This window comes from Solea senegalensis, linkage group LG12, assembly GCF_019176455.1.
Source record: "Solea senegalensis isolate Sse05_10M linkage group LG12, IFAPA_SoseM_1, whole genome shotgun sequence".
NCBI classification, from domain to species: Eukaryota; Metazoa; Chordata; class Actinopteri; order Pleuronectiformes; family Soleidae; genus Solea; species Solea senegalensis.
The window spans coordinates 10,875,809-10,902,287 of NC_058032.1; the positions used below are offsets into that span (position 1 = coordinate 10,875,809).

At 45.0% G+C, this 26,479-nt stretch overlaps 1 protein-coding gene across 3 annotated transcripts; it reads left to right on the top strand.

The window, feature by feature from the left end:
- On the top strand, positions 1–25,906 carry fgf18a (fibroblast growth factor 18a). Of its 3 annotated transcripts, XM_044039651.1 has the most exons (6): positions 1–108; positions 210–357; positions 21,892–21,931; positions 22,095–22,275; positions 24,115–24,221; positions 24,368–25,906. In XM_044039651.1, the coding sequence occupies exons 3-6, from the start codon at positions 21,902–21,904 to the stop codon at positions 24,638–24,640; spliced, it is 591 nt and encodes a 196-aa protein (XP_043895586.1). In that variant the 5' UTR covers positions 1–108; positions 210–357; positions 21,892–21,901; the 3' UTR covers positions 24,641–25,906. The 3 variants fall into 3 exon arrangements, with proteins under 3 accessions (XP_043895586.1, XP_043895585.1, XP_043895584.1); XM_044039650.1 differs by having other exon boundaries at positions 1–357; XM_044039649.1 differs by lacking the exons at positions 1–108; positions 210–357 and adding an exon at positions 17,091–18,673.
- Positions 25,907–26,479: the final 573 nt, after the last annotated feature.

Sequence of the window (26,479 nt, forward strand, 5' to 3'; positions counted from 1 at the left end):
TCTCTCTTGCTCTCTCTCTCTCTCTGAGTGAAAATGTGTTGAATGCAGCAGGATATTTACTGGATGGGCTGTAGTCACAAACAGCAGGAGAAGCTCCCCAGGGTCTAGGTGAGGGGGTGACATCTGGCTTCAGCATCCATTCACTTGCTGTATATCCTCCAGAATTCTCCTGCTGCATTCTCACATAAGCTCATTTGGATATTAACCAGACATGGGGAGCTGGCAAGAAACTCTCTGAAGGATCTGAGGAGCAACTTCTGTGGAGTTCAATGCATGTCAGAAAGCAGCTCTTGACACTGAACCCTAAACTGTGTGCAAGGGAAGGCTGCACACTCACTCAACACTCACTACACACAGGTACACCTGTTCGACTGCCTGTTCATGTGATTATTTAAGCAGCCAATCACCAGAAAACTTGCTGAAGTTGAAACCAAGCATTAGAATGGTAAGGAAAGGTGATTTAATTGATTTTGAATGTGGCGTGATTGTTGTTGCCAGAAGGGCTGGTCTAAATATTTCAGAAATTGCTGATCTACAGGGATTTAGGGTTTACAGAGAATGGTCAGGAAAAGAGAAAATATACAATGGCTTGTGGATGCCAGGGATCAGAGGAGAATGGCCAGACTGGATCAAAATTTCATAGACATAGGCAACAGTAACTCAAATAACCACTGGTTACATTAGAAACTGAAATTTAACAGTATGACTGATGTTAAGTTGTGTTCAAATTAGGGTTTTGCTTTGATACATGGCGTTCATTATTCTGAACATTCTTACATCCAACATATACAGTTCGTATATTTCTAAAAAAAAATGAATCATAAATCAAGACAAATCAATAAAGAAGGAGAGTTACAGGATATGCATGGGAGACAAGAAAGAAATACATCATATGGAGGAAAATAGGTAAGCAGAGGAGGGAAAGTATAAGCGCCTGATGCATGAGTGCAGGTTTTGGTGGTGGTGGTGAGATGGGAGGGGGGGGGCACTTGGCAAAAGGCAAATTACGTAATGGATGAGGGGAGAGAGGGATTCTCTCATGTCACCCGTCCTCGCTCTCATATCGCCCGTCATTCATCAGACACATCACAAGTCCCCAAAGTGTGTGACAGATGTGCACAAGTGTAGGTATTTGTAATCTATTTGTTTGCATAGTTTCAAAGTCTGTTTATGCACATGTGTGTATTGTATGTATTAATATTTCATCTGTCAGTATTAATGTGTAGCATGTGTTGCATATAACACCGTGTGTGTGTGTAGTGTGAATCTACATGCAATGTGTCTACTTCTGGTTGCCCATCTGGTGCTGCTATGCTGTGCTGCTCAGCCAGCTCTCTAATAGCTCCAATAAGCCTGTGGTTTGCTGCCTCATACACACACACACACACACACACACACATACACACATGCAAAAATATGTACACACTTGTGCATAATACACACACATACTAACACACTTAACACAAACCTTTGCACACATGCTCCTCTTGCTGTTATTCTTCTTCCAAGAGAAAGAGGCCGAAAAATTACCATTTATTTACTTTGAGCTCTGAGGCTGCGGTAACATAGTCTACCTGTACCAGAAAACAAAATAAGAGAGTCAGAGAGCAAAAGAAATGGGGGACAACACAGGGGATGGAGGTAAGAGTATCAGACAAGCAAGAGAAGATGAGGGAATGAGACAGAGGGTTTGCTGGTGGATGTCGAGTAGCGAGCTGTGGTTTGGTCCAGTGCAGTGTTTGGTTGTGCTAGAGTCTTGCTGTGGTCTGTGTGGGTTGTGCTGGAACGAGCAAGGAGACAAACCGGGTCTAGTAGCCGAATTCACTCACTGAATGCACTTCAAAACATACATTACAAGTGCTTCATAAACTGATCTCGCACATGACTTTTGTTCATGTAGAGGTTGTGGTAATTGTCTGATGAGATTAATTTAGTTTCACCTGATGCATTTCACATATTTTGGGCCACATTTATGTTTGTCCAGATCTGCTGGAGGGGGGAGCATTCTGCCCTGCCCAGCCTGCTCCTGGCAGGACTGTTGGAGCTCCATTCAGTAGCAGAGTGTCTTTCCAGTGAGCAGGGCCACACTGGGTCCATTTCCAACAAACTAAGAACTTATTAACATTTTTGGGGAAAATACACCTTTTCAAATATGCCTTACAAGTCCTTTCTAGCCAGAGACATATTTCAACACATGTAAACAGGACAAATTGTCAGGTCAACTTTGACGTGATTCCCCTGGATGCGGTGGATTACGCTCACTTTCAAAGCCGAGTTGTTCCAGTTTACACAACAAAACAGGTCTCTCTTCAACTAGATGTTTATTTAAATCCCCTTGGGAAAAGCAAGGTGTTGCCAGTGTACACAAGCCTAATGTGGTTTGGGGAGTTTACCTCTGAGTCCACACTACAGGTGCTTGTAGGAGTGTGCTGCGTTTCTCAGAAGATAAGATGATGAGAGGAGAGTATGTGTCCAATGACCCTCAGGCAATATGGTCCGAGTCAGATGCAGAGAACCAGATTGAATGACGAACCGACAGATGAACACACACACTCACGCACGCACGCACGTGCATGCAGGCGGCGTGTCTACTCTGAAGGCAGAGGTTGCCACAGTTACCTGCTCTCTCTTTCTGTTCCCTCTTCTGCTCTTTTTTATCCTTTTTTCTCCCTCCCTCGTCTTTTGTTAATCTGTTCCAGAGCATTGTGATCACATGGAAAAAAACATAGCAAGTGCACATATTTCCCCCTTAGCCAAGACTGAAAAAAAAAAAAAAACAGGGGTGGGGAAGGATGTGGGGGAGGGAGGGAGGGGGTGCGTGATGGGGAGAAAAAAAGCGAAATAAACTGTTTATTCAAAGGCAGCGCTGAGCCCTTTTGTTGTGGTGGGGACCTGTCTTTTATTAGCAGCCTGAAAAGCCTTCAAAGGCTGGAAAGACAGAGGACATGCCAACAGACGAGTGTATACAAGGCAGAGGAGAGAGGAGAGGAGGGGAGGGGAGTGGGGGGGGGGAGCAGAAGGGAGCTGAAAGGGACAAGGCAAAAAGGTTTAGAGAGTGGCAAAACGAATAAGGTCTGGGGACATGAATGGGTAGAAAGGTCTTGGGGGTGGTGGAGGAGGTGATGGAGGGTTGAGAACTTGAGACGGTGCCACTGGCCATGAGGACACACAGAAAAGGCCGGTGCAGAAGGAAAAGGGGGGTGCTGGGACAAATCCAGATGGACCATAATATGGGGAAACTGTTGAGGCCTGTTCTCATATGTTTGCAGCTTTTTACACTGGCAGGACTTTCACAGAACCTTGTAACTGATTTTGTCAGTGTGTGTGTGCGTGTGTGCATGTGTGTCTGCTGGGAAGGTTAAGAGGAGAATGATGTTTTATATCAGATCTTGATAGTTAAAAAAAAAAAAAGGTCTGGCTAACACAATTTGGTGTGTATGTGTGAGAGAGTGAGTGAGAGAGAGAGAGAGAGAGAGAGAGAGTGTGTTTTTGTCAGCACACTGTGTGGTAAGGGTTTATGCACATAAACTTACATGTGTGATTGTGATGGATGTATTTGGGCAAAGGAGACATTCCCCCATTGCGTAACTTCATCTTTGTTATCTCTGCTCTCAAAGCAAACTGTCAATGCAGTCTTTCTACCTCTCTCTTTCTTTTTCGTTCTCTTTCTCTCACTCTATCTGTATCAAGCCTTTAGTGGCGCAGCCAACTAACTTTCCTCCCCTCTCATCCTGCTTTCCATCTCATCTCCTGAGTATTCAATCTGTCTACTTTGGAAAAGTGCTGTGAAAGTGATGTGACCACTGTGATCCAACCTTATGGCACTTTGTGTGTCTGCCTGTGTGTGTCTGCCTGTGTGTGTGCGTGCATGCACTCAAAATATGCTGATGGTATGAACCATATGTGTGTGTATGTGCATAATGTGTGTAATCTATTTTAGTATGTGTGCGTTGTGTGTATGCCTGTGCACGTCTCCGCTCAGTGACCGTGCTTGAAGCCGAATCAAAGTGCTCTGCTTTCAATAAGAGTCACAATCAGCAAAGTGGCAGTAAGCAATGACATCACTGCAGCTGGGTCCCCAGCTGGAGCACAGAGAGGACTTTGGCAAGTGTGTGTGTGTGTGTGTGTGTGTGTGTGTGTGTGTGTGTGTGTGTGTGTGTAACAGAGTCATAGGCCAGTGTATGCATAGTTTATTTGTAATGTGCATATTTCAAGCAATTCGTTAACTGTGGCAGAACAAAATGCAAGCAGGTTCATGCCAATGTAAAACCTTGCCTCATGACATTAAAGTGTGTGTGTGTGCGCGCGCACGTGTGTGTATTCTTGTATTTGTTACCTCTTTAGGACCTTTTCTGGCATAAACACCGACCTTGTCAGGACCGGCCGTCCTCATGGGGACCAAAACCTGGTCCCTAAATGGCAGAACATAATTTATGAGGAACTGGTTAAGTTTAGGGCTGATTTGATTTGTGGTCATGTTAAGGTTAGGGTTAGGCATTACGTGGTTATGGTTAAGGTTAGGGATAATGCTTTGGTTATGCTATCCAAATAAATGGAAGTCAATAAGAGTCCTTAAAAAGATAGCTGCACAAACCTGTGTGTGTGTGTATGGTGGCTGAGGACGTAAGTGAGATTTCCAACCTCAGCCGTCCCCATCAGTCTCTCTGCACATTCTGTGCCTTGTTTCTATTGGAGCAGACAGTGCTGCGGTGAGAAAAACAACAAGAATTTCATCTGTCATTGATTAAGCCCATTAACGGTGGTGTCTGATGTCTTTTACACTCATTCCACACACACCGACATGCAGCTGCACTCACAAACACACAAAGTTATATACACACCCTGAGTCCCCACACACTGTACCATTACCAAGACTACCATACAGTAATAGACGCACCATGGAACATCATCCAGAGCCGCACCATTAGTGTGTGTGTGTGTGTGTGTGTGTGTGTGTGTGTGTTGGTTATGAATGGATTTTCACACACTAAGTCATGCAATTCGGAGAATAGTGATCATAAACTTCCAACCAGCAAAAGCAACCGACAACCCCACAGAGAGCCAACACACACACAGACAGTGTGCCACTGGATAGACAAGCTAACGACACAGTTTACACAGTTTCGACGCACGCATGCGTGCGCAACACAACCGTGGAGACCACACTGCTACTGAGCATTCCATGCAACCAGACACTCCAAACTCACTAAACAAATGTCTGATGTTGGCACTCTGGTATTTACCACTTCACCGCTGTCATTTCGTAAGCTAGCCTCACTATTTTGAACGTGTAAGCATTGTAAATTTGGCTGAAAGCGCAGCTCACGTAATGTGACAGCTATTGCTTAAAAACAGAGCTGCAATTCCACGTTGTCTACACTGTTTACGTCTCATTTCCACTGCAGAATAAAAAGATAATAATGATAATGTTGTTTTGGTTTTCCTTATGGAAGACACAATACTCCTGAAAATGTTTTTTTACGCAGACTCAAAAAGAAAAAGAAAAAAAACACCTCTACGGATTGTCTCATAGGCCAAACAAACATGTTTTTACCGATCATGATTCAATGGCTTGAATTTTTTTTCTCATGGGCATCTCAGTTTTCCTCCCAGTCTGTGTTTTTCACTCCTCAGAGTTTATTTTTATACTCAAAACTATTTCTAAGTGGAGGAATAAAATGACATGCTGAATCATAAATATTGTCACCTGTTCCTCTAGTTCAGCCTGAAATATGTTTTTTATTAGCTATTGCAAATGTACATTTCAACATTTGTTTGGCATTGTCTTTTTTGTTGTAAAATAGTTTTGTTTTTTTTTTGTTTTTTTTTAAGTTTTAAGATCTCTGGACCCAGAAGACTAACCAGAGACAAGGAAAACATTCACTGACCCAAGTAAACCCAGAAATAAGTCTCAGAGTCTCTGAGCTCTGTGAGCTTGGGTTTGATTATGGTAACACAATACTGAGTAATGTATCAAATCAAAATCCTCCTGCAGGTGTTCAGCTGGGCTGAGATCTGGCATGAAGTCTATAGTAATGCTATAACATCTGCATTTGCTATTTTTAAATGTCTCATTTATACATTTCGCACTGATTTGTTACCCATCTTCAAATAAAAACATGTCAAGAATTGCCTTTGCTGTGCAGCCTTGGATGTGAGTTTATCTGTCCTTTATCTGATAACAGATGCAGTTGTTTGAGTATTTATAGTTTCTAAAGTTCCCCTTCACGTCAGTTCTCACCAGACCATCAAAGTCCAATATAGTTTCTTCTTAATAAAACTCATTTTTCTCCAAGAGAGCAGAATGCAGCATACTGAGCTGAATGATGAAGATAATCTTTTAACCAAATGCTTGTCCACCAGCTGTCACTGCTTGATTCATTCATTTTGTTATAGCAGGAGCAGAGAGTAGTTATGAATCGTGCGGTATAAAAATAGAGCTTTCAAAGCTTGTAAATTTATTGAACGTGTGGAGTACTCGCCCAACAATGCGACTGTGAGTTTTAAACCAGTCAAGCCTAAAAATTATTATCCGTATCATAAAATATACTGCATGTACATTAGCAGATCCCTTTACAACTGCACCGGTTTATCATCCTTTCTACAATAGAAGAGAAAAGGAAAGAGAAAAAAACAAAGCATATAGCAGAACAGGAGAGTTGAAGCCAACAGCAGAGACCTGGGGGAACAGAGCAGTGATGAGGGACGGGTACCAGAGACACCCAGCAACACACATGGGCGTACACAGCAACCCACACATTGCACAAAGGCCATAAAAACACACATGATTACATGGGCCAAGAAAGGGCAAGCATGCAAATACAGCTACACAGGCTGTGCTCGCAAGTACCTACACACTAAGGTAAACACATGTATAACACACCTGTAGTGCACATGTATGCACATCACCGCTGCAGCACATTTACACAGACTGAACACATAAAGTCCTGCTTGTTATAGTGAGTCCTTTCTTATCTGCATGTTTCCTCTCATCTTTCACTCAGCGTGTCTCTCTGCCCTTCTTTGTCTATGAAATCCCAGCGATCCGTCACATTCCATATTTCCATCGCAGGAGACAGCCCCATGGCCCTGACACTCTCCACAAGACCACGGCTCTGTCCAACACAGCCGTCTGACTCCAGAGTCCTGTCATGTGCTATAATTTAGCTCTTTGCAGAATGCTTTACTTTCCCCCGTCTGTCACTTCCCATACATCACTGTCATTCAGCTCATCTGTTGGGGGTCTGGGCAAAAAGGGTTATGGGTGACTGAAGAGGGGTGTCATCGCCTGTTTGAATGTTTCTTGGTTGTTTCCTTTGCTTCTCTCTCTCTCTCTCTCTCTCTCCCTCCCTCTCTCACACACACACATACACACGCACATATTTCACCAAAGGGCAAGGGGTAAAGGCAGGTGGGTTTACACGAAGACAGAGGCTGAAGAGAGAAAGCGATAAAGTGACAGAAGCCAACAGAGCGAGTGGGGTGGGGGGGGGACTTGAGCGAAAGACTGAGAAGAAAAGCGAGAATAAAACAACAGGCAAAGTGGGAGAGGAAAGGAGAGGGAGAAAGCCTTTTACACTCTAGAGGGACAAAAGGTTACAGCATGACGGGGTAGGTGTCAGGTGATGTGTGACAAGTCCAAATTAAAGATGACATAATGGCGGGGGCCAGGATGGGGTCCAAACTGGGGGCTGACTGAGACTGAGGGTGGGGGCCAACCGTGGCAACTAAGTTGAGCTGGGCCATGCTGGGCTGGGCAGCAGGGGGCTACCCTGCAGGCTCCTCCATATGGAACGTGTTAGCCTAGCGATTCCTAATGAAATGCAGGCTGACGTCAGACAGACACCCACCCGTTGTTTGTCTGTTTAATTTGTTATAATATTTGCCTTACAAATGAGGATTTTGCCAGGACAGAGGAGGAGTGAGAGGCTTCATCCCCAGATGAAGCAAGTGTGGCCAAAGGTATTACAGGAAGAGCTGAGTGTGAAGGCAGCAAATGGGGTTTGAACGTTTGAAGTAAAGACAATGGGAAAGCTAAGGACTGTGGTGTAAGTGTTAATACAAGGAGGGTAAGGGGATCAGCTGTCTCAGTGGGAGGTATAGTGACCAGAGGACTAAAATGAGTGGGTGTGGCCAAATACACTGTACACTGTATGAGGCCGAATACAGTGGGGTCCAAAGTTTTGAGACCACACTGAAAAACTCAAATGTTTCATGTGAATGTGGAAATATCATAAAGTTTAAGGATTTAGCAATATTAAAAAAAAAAGTTGAACAAGTTATGTCATGCAAAGTGAAGACGAAAAACCCCCCCAGAGATTCTGCACGATTTAGTCAATGCTCAAATGTAAGAACATTTACAGCATTGACCTGCTTACAAAAGGTCAGATTTTCACAAGCCGTATTCCTTCCTCTGGAGCACGCATTCAAATGGCAAACAGGTGGAATGAATCTACTCATCATTGGATCGTTCAAGAAACTCAACTTTCAGTGCGCACCTGTTATAAATAATTCTGGGTCTCAAGTTTCCAGCACATCATACAATACAAATACAATTGCATCAGAACTGTGTGAATGCGTCACATTGTTGTTCTAAGCAACAAGGAGCTTTGCTCAGCTTTAAATGTACTTTATCTTATACAGTATCTGGCAGGCAGACCAAAAGTCAACACATCAAATCAATACATCAAACTGTGTTCCCTGTGAGATATAAAAGCAACTTTATCACACAGTTACTAAATAAAGAAAGCGAGTCTCCAATCTGCAAAAATACTGTCAGAGGAAAGCTTATATTTCTGAAGGATGTGTAACAGTTTTCGGGACGGGAAACCGCGCCAAAACACTTGGGGTGGGCTAAGAAATACCAGCATTTCACAGCAGATGACTGGAAATGGTCTTGTTTACTGCTGGTTCCAAGTTTGAGATTTATGGCAGTAACAGGAGGGTGTATGTAAGGAGACAAGCAGGAGATGGAATGATACTGCAGTGTATCAAACAAACTGACAGTGAAACATTGGCGGTGGGGTTATCCAAGTCTGGGGATGTTTTCACCCACTCTGGTGTTGGACACCTGCTCTGAATTGACTACACCCTGACCAAGGAGAATTATCGCTTTACTCTTCAGAGGCATGTTGTTATACACTCTGGTTTGCATCTTTGTGGAGAAGAAAAGATACTGCAGCGAGATAATGACCTGCAGTGCACATCAAAACTTTGCATGAATTAATTGAAGGCCAAAGAAGACCAAGAGGTCATTCGCATTTCTTCACTGTCACGTGCCTTCAAGCCCACTTGGAGATGGAACACACACACACCAAACTTTCAGTGATATAACAAAAAGCTCTTCAAACGTCCATATACCTGCCCAGGTTCATGCTAAATTGTTGTTAAATCAAAAAGGGGACCAAGACATAGCAGATACTCTCAAATATGTATGTTCATGTCACTCAATGTGTTATGCTAACATGCTCATTTGCAATTTTTTTTTTTTTAGGGTTCGAGCAACAAGGTTGCAAGAACCCTCTTGAAACTGGAAGGATTATTATTATTATTATTCTTATTATTCCCCCAAATGAATCGCCTTTTTGAGGCCTTTCCCATACCCCAAAACTCACCAATTTTTGTGACCGCATCAATCCTGGTGTAAATTTACGTCTGAAAAAGGTTCGGGGAATGTGCGTCGAAAATTGAATGTGGGAGGGGCCAATAAGTGCGGCGCCACCTGTCCAAATTCACCATGACCAACACAAATATCGCACATGCACGAAATTCGGTACACATGTGTAGTGGGTCAGGATGAAGAAAAAATTACATTATGACCATGATCCAAACCCAACAGGAATTCCGCCATCTTGGGTTGATTGGCGATTTTTTGGCGATTTTGGCGAATTCGCAGCAATGGTATTTGAACTAACTCCTCCTAGAGTTTTCGTGCGATCACCTTCAAACTTGGTGAGGTCCCTGTGGACCAGTTGAGGAGCTCACGGTATCAAAAGTTTTTTCAAATGTCGCACGGCGCGCGAGATAGGGGGCGGCAAAGTCCGTGATGATTCTGATGTTTCGCATCAGAAAAACAAAACTCTTATAACTTTGCGATGGAAGGTCCGATCCGAACCAAACTTGCTACCATTGATGATGGGCCATGGCTGAAGACGTCTATGAAAAAACGGTGAAGTTTGAAAACAGCACCTCCTTGTGGTGAAAGAAAATACACCAAAAAAAAGTTTTTTTACGATTTCGGGAATTACTTTTACACAGATGATCGTACCGCACTCAAAATTGGTGACAATAGTCACAACACATGGTAGATGATGCGTGACCAATATGACGACAAATCGTTTAACGGTGTTGCCATGGCAACGACGCAAAGTCGGATTTTTGGGACAAAAAATCAAACTGCTACAACTTTGCGAATCCTGGTCCGATCTGAACCAAACTTGCTAGGATTGATGACAGTCCGGCCCTAAAGACGTCTATATGAAAATATTCAATTTCGAAAACAGCGCCCCCTGGTGACAGCAGACAGTATGACAGCTTGTATTTCAATTATCTCCTCCTAGAGCTTTTGTGCGATCACCTTCAAACTTGGTGAGATCAATGTGGACGAGTTGAGCATCAAAAGTTATCAAAAGCTTTTTAAAATATTGTATGGCGTACGAGATAGGGGGCGCCAAAGTTGGAGATAATAATAATTTTTCACAACAGACAATGAAACTCTTATAACTTTGCGATGGAAGGTCTGATCCCAACCAAACTTGCTATAGTTGATGATGGTTAGTTCCTGAAGACGACTGTGTTGCTGAAACGGTACATTTTGAAAACAGCGCCTCCTGGTGGTGGTAGAAAATTCAAAAAAAACAAACTGTTACAACTTTGCCAATCCTGGTCCGATCTGAACCAAAGTTGCTGGGATTGATGATAGTCCGGCCCTGAACACGTTTATATGAAAATATTAATTTTCAAATACAGCGCCCCCTGGTGACAGCAGACAGAATTACATTTATAGTTTTTGATGCTGCTCCAACAAGGATTGTTGTATCCACTTGAAACTTAGTATGTGGGACCCCAGACCCTTCCTCAACATGTACGTAAAAGGTCACCTCCCTACAGGAAGTGGAACGCCCGAAACAGGAAGTAAAGTCTTACATTGTCCGATTGACACAAAACTAGATATGTGAGTTACGGGACCTTCCCTGAACATGTTTCCAGAGACGAACAGGAAGTTGGCCATTTTAAACAGGAAGTGCCCGCTAACTTTGCCGTACGTTGTCCAATTTGCACGAAACCTTATATGTCACACCAGGGACCTGTCCTGAGCATGTCTGCAAAAGATGACCTCCCAACAGTAAGTGGAATGCCCGAAACAGGAAGTAAACTCTAAGATTGTCGGATCTGCACAAAACTTGATATGTAAGACAAGGGAACTTCCCTGAACACGTTTACGGACGCGCATTTGACCGAACAGGAAGTCGGCCATTTTAAACAGGAAGTGCCTTATAACTTTGCCATACGTTGCCGATCCCCCCCGAAATTTGGATCGGCATGTGCGGGGACGCCGCTGAAAATAACTAGTACTGAAAATAACTAGTACCGCGCGCGGTGAATGAACGGGTGAGAGCGCGAGGCGCGCGGGGAGCCGTGGCACACGGCGACTCGCGCGGGTCGGCTCGAACCCGTTCAGAACCGCGCGCGGTACTAGTTATTTTCATTTTTTTTTATTATTACATTTACTAAAAAGTGCCAAATGTTCGGAGGATACATCGCACAACAGTTTGTTTTAGGGATGAACCAGTCTTGCCCCCCCATCTGCCCGTCTGTTTTCTGCATTTCTATCTTTATTCTCTCTCTCTCTCTGTTTCCTTCAAGCCCATTCACCTAGTTTCCAACATACAGAGAAGTCTTCCTAAAATAGACTCAGTGAAGCAAGTTTAAGAATGCATCTGTTATTCCAAAAAGAGTTGTGCTGTAATTGACCACCACCTGGGCATCTGGCAGAAGTCACAGAGAGCTGGAGAGAAGGGGATGACAGAGAGAGAAAGGGGCTGTTGATGGAAAGACTGAAAGAAACTACAAAACAGGGATGAATAAATGAAGACTGAGGAAAGACAAAAAGACAAGAAAGGGGGAGAGATTAATGGAGAGGGGGGGGGGGCTGAATGATGGAAACTTTGTGTTATGCCCCCCCACCACTCTCCCTCCCTCTCTCCCTCTCTCTTTCTGTCTTTCACTCTTCTACTCTGACATGTCAATTCAAAGGTGCTTTATTGGCATGAGTAATGATGGGAGTTGTTGCCAGGGTAATTACATAGCACATTAAAGGGTTTCATAAACATTACAGTTCCTCCTCTGCCTGGTGGCAAGGCTAAAGGGACAAGGAGAGGGGGGGAAAAAAACAGGATGAGAGAAAAGGACAGAGTGAGAGGGAACAGAAGCCATACAAAAAAGAGCAGAGAGGAGGATGTAAGTTTAAAGGGCACTTACCGGAGAGGAGGGGGAGGCAGAAGGAGGGGAGGAGTGTGGACGAGATGAACAGAGAAAATGACAGGAGTGAAGGTTACCATGCTCATGGATTCCATCGCTGAACGCCTGAACATGAAACAGGAATAAAAAATAAAAAAAACCAACATGCTGGATCAGTGTCCAACACAAACCACAGCTGCAATTCACATCACTATGCAAGAAGAGCACAGGATAATTCTCTCCATCCATCTCTCTCACACACACACACACATGCACACACACACACTTGTACAACCCTGTGCATATCCTTGTTGACACAATCTGTGCATGTACTTGTAACCATTCACACTAAAGCCACAAACCCCACACACTCAGCTGTGCACAGTCTGTCACTGAGGGTCACAACACTCTCACTCAACCAAAAACACAACCACAAGGAACCATAATTAAACAAACACCCACCCGGTTGCTCGGCACTGCATATTTATGTACAACCTCATAGGTCAAAAGCAATTAAGTTGTACATCTTAACGAAGGAACCCCTGCCAATCAGTGTCAGACAGCATGCGCTGCCACCCCTGTGGTAAATCTCAATCTCATAGAATGTTAATCCCATTGCCGCACTTTATTGAGGGTTTTGTGCATCTACATGTAAAATCAAATATTCATATTCCCCCTGTTGTTGCTGACAGTTATTTCCAGGGCTTAATTTTATTGAGATGGTCAGTTCTTAAATGTTTGGCCCCTGCACCAGGTTCTGTCAAGAGTTCCTGATCAAACTGATATATGATCCAGGTGCATAAATATGGCTCATTCCAAGTCTGATGTCTTTATGTTTTTTTACATACCACCTCATCAATGAAGAGCAGCCAAACTTCAACAAGCATTCTTGCCAGATGGCACAGAGGGGAAGATGAGACAGTCTCGCTGCTGGGTTGCATGTGTTGTTGGATTTAAGGTCAGCATTATGCACTTGGTTAATCTGGAAGATACAGATGTTTTCTATTAGTCGACATTTTAGAAATCTTTATCCACAACATTGACAATAAACTCCTGAAAGCCACTGAATCGGGTCCAAAAAAGGCAGGTGAAGCCTAAAGAATACAATTACCTGTGCAAACTCCCTCTCTGAAGCCAGACTCTGGTCTAACAGTGACGGGGACGATTGCATGAATAATTACCCTGACACGAATCCAAGGATCATCAAACCGTCCGACTTAAAAGTGTCAAAGTAAAGTTATCCCAGGGCTTCGCCTGGGCTATGTATAGGACAACAGCTGCAATGGATTCCAGGATGAGGAGAGCAAACCTTCATATTCACTGGATTAATTTTGCTAAGCGAAAGAAGGGAGCAGGCTGTGCACCACCAACACTGCTGCTAATAAAAACAATATTTTGCTTTTCTCTTCATCTCACTTTTCACTTCAGCGCACTGTTGCACAAATGGCTTCTCCGCTAATTAATTCCTGCACTCACTTAGTTGCAGCTGTTGATTCTCTCATCTTGCAGATGCAGACAAGTGGCAAACAGGTTCCCATTTCAAAGCCCAGCATACTGTACACATTCCTCGACTTTGCATGGGCCCCCCTGTCATCAAAGGGTCTTTATCAAGTGTCTCATACATTTACACATTGGGGAACAGTTTAAACTTGGCCCATGATTAACTGAGTGGGGATATCTATCCCAGAAACCAATGTTAGGCTGACATCTCAACATCTGATGTAAAGTTTAAGGTCCATGTCTGCAGGTATTAATCAAAGCCACAAGTCCTCCTTTCTCTCGCCCTCCAGAAATCCCACAGGCCTGCTTCCTCTCATCCAAACATATACAGCCCATACCTTATGGATGGAGCTAATTGAACACAATCCACTGCACTTGACACATCTGAAAACCCCAAATCTGCACAGTGTGTCACCAGGATGATGGATTGCATTTATACTGTTGAAAGTTTTCAAAGTCTTTTGCACTTTGCAGTGCACAGCATGGGGATGATATCGCCTGGCTGCCAACTTGTCTTATGACTATTAAACCAAAGCATATCTAAACTTGACTCTTCACCCACACCTCTACTCACACACACTATGCTTATAATGAGGCAACAACTGGCCCATGGCTCAGAAAGCACTGCATTAGGTTCCACTCCAGTCACCCATAACATAGAGTCCAGAACACCATGCCTCTCCTCCATGATGACCTTGGGGTCAGGCCAGAATGCCCTCATATAATGAGAGTGCTGTTTGGGGATTTGTTGGACTATGATAGAGAAAGGGCAAGCACGCGCAATGCACCCTGGGTCTTTGTCTGGGTGCTGACCATATTGACAAGCGCTGATCGATGTTAATTGCTAGACAGAATGGCCATATTGACCAGGCTGCCTGGATGAAGAAGCCTGCAGGCCCAGTCAAAGAGAGAAAGAGAGAGCGAGAGATGCACAGTGAAAGCTGCTGGGGCCTGGACCTACAGCAGCTTTAAGGCCCCAAGACACACAAACACACACATGCCTCTCATTCACTTTAATGACTCGAGAGAGGAACACAAAGGCATAACGTCCATCAATGCCAAGTCTATTCAACACAACAGAGGGTATATGCAAAAATATGTTTCCCGGTGTGTGCCTCTCTGTGTGTTTGTCCACGTGTTTTATTTATGAATCATATACGTGTGGCAGTGTTAGTCCACAATAAAGTAACACTGTTTCTAAGTGTGTGTGGAGGAAGGGGACACTCTGTGTGTGTGTGTGTGAAGGATAGAGAGAGAGAGAGAGAGAGAGAGAGAGAGCTCAGGATCAATAGGCAGGAGCTGCAGAGGCAAAGACATAGGCAATCAATATGCTGGCTGCAAACAGAATGAGGGACAGAGCAGATAAAAACAGAGAGATTAAAGAGCACAATAGGGAGGATAGAAAGTGTATGAGAGACAGTGATGTGACAGACAGAAAGGGATGGCATAGTTTTTCTCAACTTTATCTCCTTGTGAGTCAGGTGACATCTAGATGTTTCCGAGAGCACATGCCGGTCATTTCGTCCATTACCAACTCTTAAATAACAGCAAGTTGTTAGAACATTGTTAAAGTAGTGATTCTACTACTATCTGTTCATCTGTTACTGCTGTTTTTTTAAAATGTCAACGGAGTTGGGCTCTTCTCTGCATACTCAAGATGTGCTGTCGTCCCTGTTGTGAACCCTTCCATCTGGTCTTAAAAGTACCAGACAGACCCATACCTTATCACCAGAATGTGGTTCAAATCCCGCTTCACCACATTTACACCCGTTCCCTGGCAGCAGTGCAGTGAGCAGCGAGAGAGAAAAAAAAGCACCCAGACACAGGTGCAAAGAACGAGAGAGCCAGTAGTAGGAAAGGAGGCCAGAGGCTTTTCTATGGAGCATGACTGGAAAGGCATTCAACCACAGTACCCCTACCCAGCCCAGCTCAACCCTGTCCATTCGCAGAAATCTGTTTTAGCGTGCGCGGCGCGCGTGCTACGGCGCGCGGCTGTGCGCGTGCGTGCGGCTGATTTGAAAGTACAATGTTGAAAAGAATAAACCCACATTTGAAAAGCCAAGATAACTGTCCCTGATGTATGAGGCCAACCCCCTCCCACCCCGTTACGCGCGCGCGCGCGCGCACTCACACAAATTAACTCTCATTCCTTTTCGTGTGTGTGCGTGTGTGTGTGTGTGCGCGTGTGTGTGTGTGAATGAAAGGTATGGCAGGAGTGTTGTGTTGGCTTGGCTGACCGTCTGCGGTTGTGCGGCGGTGAGAGGCAGTTTTTGGGAGCGCAGAGCGGGCGTTGCAGCCGAAATCCCTGAGAAATGTTCGTTTTGGATTCGTGTCCGTGCTTACATACCGCCCTCTCGACTGTCTCTTATTCTCCGTTTCATTTTCCCTCTTAAGGTTTAACTCATAAGTTATGAAATGGAGAGTCAGAATACATGACTTGAAAGCGGGGCGACTCCGAAGGCTGCCCTCCACCCTTTGAGTGCGGAGCCATTAAGGCTGGGGTGAGGTTATCTTCAGGGGAGATAAAAGAGGGCAGAAGTTCGCTTGATTTGAGGACAGATGTTCACTTGACTGTGGCAGGTGTCTCATAGTTTTATGAAGAGTGACTTTTTTGCCACTTTCTCGACCAAGGACACTTTTAAAGGAGCTGATTCGTTTGCTGTAAAAAAAATGAAGCAGTTACAAATAGTTCTCTGTGGAAACAAATGAATTCCTCTTGACGACATTACATCACTGTGGCCGACTCCAGTGCATTTCACTTGTTTTAAGAATTTCCATATACAAATATTTGCTGAAACAAGACAGAACAATGCTGATGATAATCCAAAAGAAAACTGGCGGATTTGGAAGAAGAAAAAAAAAATGCTGGTTTGCACTATAAACAAGTGAAAGTCATTCATTACCAGATGTTTTTCACATAAAACGGAACACTTTTTAAATAGATTTTTTTTTAAAGTTTGGTCGGCATCGCATAGCGACTGACTAATCCCATTTTGATCCAATAAGTGTGCATGTGCGTGTGTATGAGTGAGAGAGAGAGAGGGAGGGAGAGAGAGAGAGAGAGAGGGGAGGGGGGTGAGGAGAGGAGGGAGGGAGGGAGGGAGGATTGATCCGCGTCTGTTAAAATCTTGTTCTGGTTTTTCTTGGAGTGAAGTCTGTGCCTGCCGACGCGCCTCTCCTGTGCAGCCCCCCTCAAGAAGAGCTTTTAATGGAAGGAAACCTTGGATTTTTTTTTTAAAACTGAGAAGGATCTGCATAACACAAGTGAAGTGAATAACAGTGTACGACTGGATTCTTCTTGCGTTTTCTCCTCTGGTGTCTAAATGAAACAGAGAGGCAGATATAAGGTGAAGAGAAACGGTGCAGGTTCTGGACTGGGAGTGGATCTGTCAGAGTGGTTTTGAGGTAAACACGTCTTCACAGAGCAGCTCATTTTAACTTTTTTTTTTTTGTATTTCTTCACAAAGTGGCGAGCTCGTCTCCTCTTCTTTTGCACAGCGGACTTCGCTTTTCTCGAAACGGGGAGAGTTTCATGTTCCCCCTTCAGAGAAACTGCCTAAACTTTCTACGTTAAAAAAAATAAATAAAAAGATCAGATTGCATTTCCCCCTTTCAAACATTTTGGAGGTGATGTCATCGTGCTGTGTTTTGGCTGGTATTGTGTCGAGAGGGCGCAGGGAGGACGACTGCAGCCAGGCGGTAACCAGCGGCTGAGGCGAGAGGGGAAGTCCGGAAAATCAGGTGCAAAGTGCGGCTGTCATTTCCTCGCTGTGTCGCGGGTGGCTGAGTCCGCCATCCAGTCACAGCTGTTCGCATCCTCTCCAGCCTCCCCTCCCTCCCTCTTCTTTCTTTCCACTTTATTATCCCCTCCCATTCTCATTCAGCACTCTCCATTTACCCATCTGAGCTGGACCGCTATCACCCTCTCTGCCGGACAGTGTTGGTCGGTGTCACCTGAGCCACAGACCCGTTGAGCCAGCGTGGGGGGAGCAGACATGAGAGAGGGCGCCTTGCATTACCCTGCGCCCGCAGAGCCCCCGTCTCCAGCTCGCCATTTACTCCATCAGTCAGCCAAGGTAGTCCACAACCAACAGCTAGTGAGCCTGTTGTTCTGGGACTAAACCTGTCTGCGTGTGCCGGGACACAACCGCCTTCACTTTTGAGTCATCCTTATGGAGATCGGAAGATTGCTTTTGCTCTGAAACATTACGCATTGGATTACGCAGGAGATTACACTCGCACCGCAGCTGTCCACAGGGCCCAGCGTCACGCTGAGGGTCAACAAGGTCGATTGGAGTTGGTTATCTGTGAGGCGTGAGCGCGCTTTCACCTGTTCCTCTCCTTGTCGGGAACGCGCAGCGTTTAAAGCCATAACCTTCCCCCTTTGCTCCCCCGCCCATCTGTCTTCACCGGTCTGGACAGCTGTTAGAGGTTGCCCGGCGGTCACAGTGGCACACTTACCCTGGCTTTACACCCCAGCTTGCCCGCGCCCGCACATTTACCCACGCCGGGGGAACCTGGGCACACCGCCGCCGATGCCAACGGGAGTGCCTGACTTATTAACTCTGCCCAACATCCAGCGGATTCCAAACACGCAGGGGAACTCTCCGGACTGTCGGACTGGCTCGTACCGAGCGAGGAGACTGTCTCTGGGCCAAGTTCCATAGTGGAGGGGGGAAGCAATGTGGTCCCTTCTTTCCACGCTGACCGTCTTGTAAGTCACTTTTATCACCTCATCATGTAAGAATCCAGTCCCTTTCCTGAGTTGTGTAATCTAGCTTTGCGATAGACTCCTCTAGATGAGGATGATGGAGAGAGGAAGGTGTCTAACGATTACATCACTCCTCATCAGACCTCACAGAAAACATACCACAGAGGGCCCTGTTTTGATTGGCTGACAGTTCAAGGTCACTGGGTCAGAGTCAGGACCATGCTACTCTTAAAAACTTGCCATAAACAAATCCATCACCATCTGTACTTACTTCAGGGATGACCAAGCTGGCCACAAGGAGGGCATTTTCCCATCGCCTATTGAAAATATTTCAGAAGTTGAGTCAAATAACTCTGGCTTTATCTAGTGGGATAGGAAAATGATAAAGTGCCAAGAGCAAATGTGAGGGAGGAGGATACAGACTCAGGGGGTTTGAGTTTGCCTATTCGAGGTGTGTCTTGTTAAAAGCCAAGGGGTTTATTTTTCTTTCTTTGTGTCGGCTGTACTTCTCCCAGATGGCAGTCATCTCCAGATACTTCTCATTCCTCACACAACCTGGACAGGGTGTGTGCTGCTGCTGCTGCTGCTGCCTGCCTGGCTTTTTACTCTGTCTATGTCTCACACTCTCTTCTCTCACTCACCTAACTACGTACATCTGTCTTCTTGTCTTGCTTTTACCCCGTTTTCCACTGATATTTAAATAAATAAGTATGGATTAATAACAGATGAATGACAGCGCCTCTGGCAGTGTCTGAAATTAGCAGTCTCATTGTTTAGTCTGCTGGTTTTAGTTTAGGTCTACAAGAGCAAATCAGCCCTTCATTCATTTCTCCAGTCATTTCCCCTCTTGCTTATCAGTTTTACCACGACTCAATATTGCATTGACAAGCTGACATAAGCCTTTTACTGTAACAACCTGTTTCTGCACTTTTCCTAAAACCACTGTTCCATGTCGAGGTCTTCCTCAACACTAACCATTGCTCTAACATAGGCCCTGTTCCTGCTCGTACCTCTTACATAGCCACTTGCTTAACCACTATCCCTCGCCAAGGCCCACTGCTGAACATCTGAAAGTCTTGCACTGTGCCGAAGCCCACTGCTCCAGTGTTGGCCTACCACGCTAACCACTGCTACACACAGCTGAAACCGCTGCTCTGTGCAGAGTCCCTCCAGGCCGACTGCTCTCTCTCTCTCTCCATGCTAATGCCCAGTCTTCATTGCAGAGGCCTGCTTGTCTAACCACAGCCTACATATGGTAGATCTGCTGGGACGCAGGTTTATGATGTCAGACCCTTGCTTGTTTAGGCAGCTGGCCAAGGCGCACCGGGCTTTCCCTCTCTCCATACCTCCTCCTGTCTTAACTCTCCCCGACTTTTACTCTGCGATCTTTTATTTTACTCATTTTCTCATCCCTCCCCCACTCCCTTCTGATCCTGTCTCCATCTTTCCTTTCTCCTTCTCTTTCGCTCTGTGGCTGGCATAATACGGAGTGTCTGTGGTTTTTGTGGGATCGGGGGAATCCAGTGCCGAGGCACTTTTCCTGCAGTGTCCTCGGCAGCAGTGCAGCCATGGTGTTTTAACAGCTGAGAGTCCTCACAATGCACAGCCGTTCAGATTTTTTCGGCTGTGCAGGCAAAATGTGAGGGCCAACACTGTACTGCAATGCCCAGGATGTCTGCATCTATTACAAGGACTCGGGGGCCAACACACCAGCTATGGGAAAGAAATGTGGAGAAAGGAAAAAAAAATTAAGTATATCGTATGTTTGTGTGTGTCAAACAGTAGTGACATGATGTGTATGAGTTGAGCCCCTTTCCTCCTCTTTCTCATTATTTATCTTTTTGTCTACTTCTCAGGCCAGACCACACTGTGGTTACACGACTGACTCTCACGGCACTTTTTCTTCGTCTTCTTTTGCAATGTAACCTTAGTACTTCTTTTCATCCTCACATCTGTGCATCTACCCATTCTTTCGGATTTTATCTCCCACTACTCACTGTCAAGCCCTCTCTGGCTTCATGCCCCCTCTATTTATTCTCACATCCCCTTCTCCTGTCATGTTTTCTCCCTATCCCTTTGTGTGCCTCTCAAGTCCACCTCTCTCACTATCTGCTTCTCTCAGCAGCGCGTATGTCTTTGCTTTGGCCCAGCTGTCAGCTGCCTGCTCCTCCTGTACACACAGAGAGAGACACACACATGGACACACACATCTGTGTGTATGCCCATGACAGTGTGGAGGAGTCATCCTTTAACCCCAAACATAAAGGAAGATGGGAGGCAGGGAATGATATGAGAAAGGTAGAGTGGACAGACAGAGAGAGAGAGAGAGAGAGAGAATAGGCATGCAGAGAGATAGCAAAAGATGAGGTGGGGAAAGACAAAATTCATAGAATTACATTTCAGCCCACACACTTGGTTTTGAACTTCATCAAGTCTTCAGCCACTTATTCACAGCAGTCCAAGGACTGCCAGAGTAGATTTTTCACAACACAATCCCTTCCTCACTAAAGTTGTAAATAATGTTTGATACATCCTAGGTCAAGGTCTAAACTTCCATTAAAGCAATGTGGAAAGAAGGAAGAATTTTAATTGTAAATGTCCTGACACAGTTAGAGAGGATGTAGCTCATTATTTCCGCCTGCAACATCACCTTGATTACTCCCCACCAACCGATTCTTTTTGGTAGCTCATTTATTCAAAGCATCTCTAAAGGTAACCACAGTTGAACGTGCTCCAAAGCCACATCAGAGCAGAGCAGACTGTACACCTGTAGTCCAGCCCAGCTGTCTACATACAGGGAACAGCCAAATGAGCCAGTCGTTTCCCTCAGATGTCCAAACCAAAACATGTTCTCAGTGTCTCAGCATGTTTGCCATTTCGCCACAGTCCAATCGGGTCATTTGGAGGCCAGATTTTGGCGTGGCGAACGTTACAAACGGCTCAGAAAGTGGGTTTGGACAGAAGGCTGGTAGCATTACTATAAACAGTGCTGTGGGTGTTGTCTGTCTGCTGATCTCTGGACATGTGCCTGTCTTTATGTCAAGTTGCTGTGCCAGCTGCACACCCAGCAGTGTGAGTAATCGCCCAGTAAGGAAAAGAGATGTTGAACAGAGAGAATGGCAAAGAAGAAAGGGATGGAAATGATGGTGTCAAGCCTAAGTCTTCCAACATTCAGTGCTGCTTACATATTTCTAAACCCCGTCTGTTTCTACTTTTTCCAGATGTATCCAGATGTTGCTGGTGATGTGCAATCCATTACAGGTTAGAGTCTACATGCATGACAAAGAGTGACTGCAAGATAAGTTTTAGAGTCGTTGTACGTGTCGTTTTTCAACCCGGTTAATGACTCTCTGCATCTGTCTGTGTGGCAACCGCTCCATGCGTGTCTGCTTCTGTGTCGATTTGTGTGTGTGTGTGTTCACAGCAGGTGCTCGGTGTGGATAGAGTCAACTTCAGTGTGCATGTGGAGAACCAGACACAGGTGCGAGACACCATGAGTCGACGACACCACCGGGTCTACCAGCTCTACAGCCGCACCAGCGGCAAACACGTCCAGGTGCTGGGCCGTAGAATCAGCGCCAAGGGAGAAGATGGAGACAAATATGGTAAGACACACACACACACAGGCACATGCAGACCAAATGCTGTGGTGAATGTGAGTCTAGGCACACAGAGAAAGACAGTGACTTGTACACACACTCACAAAGACACACACACACTCACACAGGTTTGCACAGCTATTCTTTTCAGGACAATACAGTGACTTCCATTCATTTGGAACAGAATCAGCAAAGTGTTTTTACTAATTTTAACCACAACCAGTTAAACCCTAATCTTAAACTAGTCTCCATGGGGACTACTGGCCCTGACAAGGTCAGCATTTATGCCAGAAAAGGTCCTAAAGTAACAAATACACACACACACACACACACACACACACACAATTTAACGGCTGCAGGTACAAAGAGTTAAAGGCTGACCAAGTGCATGCATGAGCGGATACAGAATGCAACTGTGTAGGCACACTCACAAAAGCACACATATGCCTCCCGAGGCTTTGGCAGAGGGGCAGTGGAGCTTGTCTTGGGAGTACAAAGACCTGATCGACTGGCTGCTGACTCAATGATTCACAAGCGAAAGAAAGAGAGAAAGAAAAGGTGTTAGTGGGAAAAAAAAAAAGAAAGTGTGAGTTAGAGGGAGAAGCCCAGCAGGTAGAGTGTCGGACCGAGTGTTAGAAACTCATCTCCGTCATCGATCCTTCCATTGATTTCTCATCCTCCCTGTTGTCTCCTCTGGATTTAAAACAGCAGGCTTCCTCTCCTTCCCTCCCTCCATCTTCTAACACTACCTCTGTCCACCCCCCCACCTTCTCTGTCTGTAATGATGCCTAACCCATTCTTAAACCACACACAGAATCAATGGGCAGAAGAAAGCCAAACCATACATCCATGCAACATCAGCCCCAACGGTGGCTCATGTTGCACATCTTGTTGGTTCTCTTGTCGTGTATTTCTTCACAGCTCATGCCACTGATGTGATCCTACATACATTGAGAGCCTGCTTCATTTTTTGATTTAAAACAAAATAAACAAACATTCACTTTAAGTGGACTAGCCGTGGCCAAGAGGTATTTCAAAGCCAAGAGCAAAAAAGGAAGGAATAAAGAGATGGAGTGTGTGAAGGTACAAACATGAAGCGAAAGAGCAGAAGAGAGGGAGAGTTGGGGGCAAGAGGGAGGGCTATTGATTTCTCTTGACCCCTTTGTTGACTAAGGTCATGTAGGAACCATTTTAGGGATTTATTTTTAAACAGGCACAAGCGCTGCCTGAAGATGTGTAGTAGCATAGCCTGGAAGGATGAAAATGAAACTCACACAGACACACAGCGTAACACGTACAGATGTATGCACCGTGAAGCAGCCGTATCGCGGGCGCACACTCTGCCTGTTCTCCCGCTGCCTGTTCTCTTGGCCCTCTGTGCTCCATCTACTCCTGGCTCTTATCTTGTTTGCAAGGCCAGTTTGTGGTCAGCAACCACATCCATGTGTGTGACTGGGCTTATCTGACAACCATCTGTCCAGCGAGAGACATTTACATCTGCCTGTGATTCATCAACACATTTAACAGCAACTACAAACTGTGATTTAATGTGAAGGCCAAATGGTTTAAGAGCCAAATCGGATTTAATGGTGGGTGGTAATCTGCGCAATTAGTGTCACACGAACCACGTGTTTATGTTGTGTTTGTGTTGTTAATGTGTAAAAGGCTATGCTTCAATGTTGAAACTAACTTATCTTTATATTTGCAGTACCCTAATCTTTCCACCCGTGTGTGGTACAGCCTCATTTAAACCAGTAAAGTTCTGTGTTGTGGATACTGCATTGTCCTCTGCTGGTTTTGGCTCTAATGTCTGTCTGTCTGTCTCGCTGTCTGTCCCTTTACAAGCCCAGCTCGTAGTGGAGGCCGATACCTTTGGTAGCCAGGTGAGAATCAGGGGCAAAGAAACCAACTTTTACTTGTGCATGAACCGCCGTGGCAAGCTGGTAGGAAAGGTGAGACTTCTTTTTTTCTGGAGACATGTTTATCAGAAATTAAAAATACAAATCAATCCTTACAGTTTCCTGACCAGCCTCTCTTTTTTTTTTCTCCCGCTGTGTGTATGTGTGTGTCCTTGTCCGTGATTTCTCTGCTCTCTCAGAAGGCCAGTAATCGAAGTGCTGACTGCGTCTTTGTGGAAAAGGTTCTGGAAAATAATTACACAGCTCTGATGTCAGCACGCTACATGGGCTGGTATGTGGGCTTCACTAAGAGAGGGCGTCCTCGCCGTGGCCCCCACACACTCCCCAACCAGCAGGACGTGCACTTCATGAAGCGCTTCCCACCTGGGGAGCAGCCTGACCTCACGACCCCCTTCCGCTTCACCACAGTCAGCAAGCGGGGCAAGAGGGTGCGCGCTACTGGGCCTCGCTAGTAGTGGCTAACGCTAGCACCCACTGTATTTTCATCGAAAGCCTTGACCTGAGCCTGCCAATGGCTAACCCAGTCATCTCTTCTATCACACATGATTGAACATCTCCCTTTGTTGGAACAAACATTGACCAGAAACTTGATGAATCATTCATGGGGTTTAGCTTTACACCTACTAATTTGCCACTACAGCCTCATAGTTAGTGATCATTCCTCTCAGTTTTAGTTCCCTTACTGGCCCAACAGGACCATTACTGGTCTGTGGCTGGAAATGGACTGCTTCTGTCCAAAATCTGGCCAGAAATACTGACAGGAAACCTGAAGGGCAGCCAGTGTCCCAGGCTCTACAAAGGCCTTCATTCCCCCACCACAAAAACCTTCACGTCTCCTGTTCTGGATCAGCTGGACACTGTCAAGTATGGGATTACAACTGGACCATACAGAGAGAACAAGGGTGGGAAAGACTGACTGAACAAGAGAGTGGGTGTTTAGCCTACGGATAAAGGGAAAGCAAGAAGGTGAAGTCAGGAAGAGTGAACAAAGGGATGAAGTGATCTGCACGGATCATATGGACCAATAACTATAGACTATTGACATGTGACGCACTTATATGTCTCACTGCTAAAGTGGTGGGAACCTGTGGGACTGCTGGACGAATGGAGGGATGGATGACCAGAGGCTGAATGAGGGAATGATCGAGTGAGCGACTTACTGAATAAATGCATGTTTGTAAGTGGAAGATGTGAATATGTGTGTGTGTGTGAGTGAGTGAGTGAGTGAGTGAGTAATTGCACCAACAACCATGAGTGAAGCTGGATCACAGGAGACTCTGGAAAGGGACCATGTAGTCCCTGCATGAACTCGTGACAACTCCACTGCAGGGACTGAAGCTTTACAAACTGGAATGTATAAAAATTAAGCTGCACCAAATACAGTCAACCAATCACAGCGAACCAAACCGACGACCAACCAAAGACAAATGGAGACCATCTTCATGACTCCTCCCTATGTCCCCACCACCACCACCACCACCAACCCAGGACACAACGCCCTCAGCTGATAGCTGCAGAGGGTGACGAGCAAAGGGACAGGGAGGGTGCCTTTGCAATTAGCATTATTGCTATAGAAACGACCCAGGGGATGATGCTCCTGTGCGATACCATGGATACAGAGTGCTGCTACCAGGACATTCAGTGGAACAAACCAAAGTCTCATGCATACACACAGGAAAAAAAAATATTAAAGGGAACAATTTATTGAAAGTGATATATATATGTATATATACATATACATATATACATATATATATATAAGAAGACAGAAATCCTAAATAAGCAATCTTACTATGATGGATACTATAATTATTATGATAAAATTATTTCATTTATTTATTTCAGCTCTATGTGCAGCAGTCTTTCTTGACTCAGTAAACCTTACAGAAACATTTCCTGTGTCTCCTAGCTTCTTTAAAGTGACTCATTCCCCACTGTTTTCTCTCAACACACACACCGGACAAAGAGATTTATATTCACTGTTGCTCCAGACGTGGTCAGCAGGCGTTCGTGGTTCATGAGTTAACCATCAAAACAATTAAGGTATTTTGTTGTTATGTGAAGGATTTATCGGTTTAAACTAATTCAGAACTGAATATATTTAAACAAGCAATCTAAATCTTTGCTACTGGCATAAGGGTTGGGTAATACGATGATGTTGACTGTGAATCAGTGAGCTATATATTCAGAATTTGTGCATTAAGACATATTTCATCCATGAATAACTATATCACAATATCTCGATGTAAAATTATCTCTTCTGTCATACAATTTGTCTGTATTTCCCCCTC

Coding starts and splice junctions, on each gene's coding strand:
- fgf18a (XM_044039649.1), top strand. CDS start 18,642: ATGTGGTCCCTTCTTTCCACGCTGACCGTCTT. Junction 18,674..21,891: donor CTTTCCACGCTGACCGTCTT/GTAAGTCACTTT, acceptor TACTTTTTCCAG/ATGTATCCAGATGTTGCTGG. Junction 22,276..24,114: donor AGAAGATGGAGACAAATATG/GTAAGACACACA, acceptor TCCCTTTACAAG/CCCAGCTCGTAGTGGAGGCC.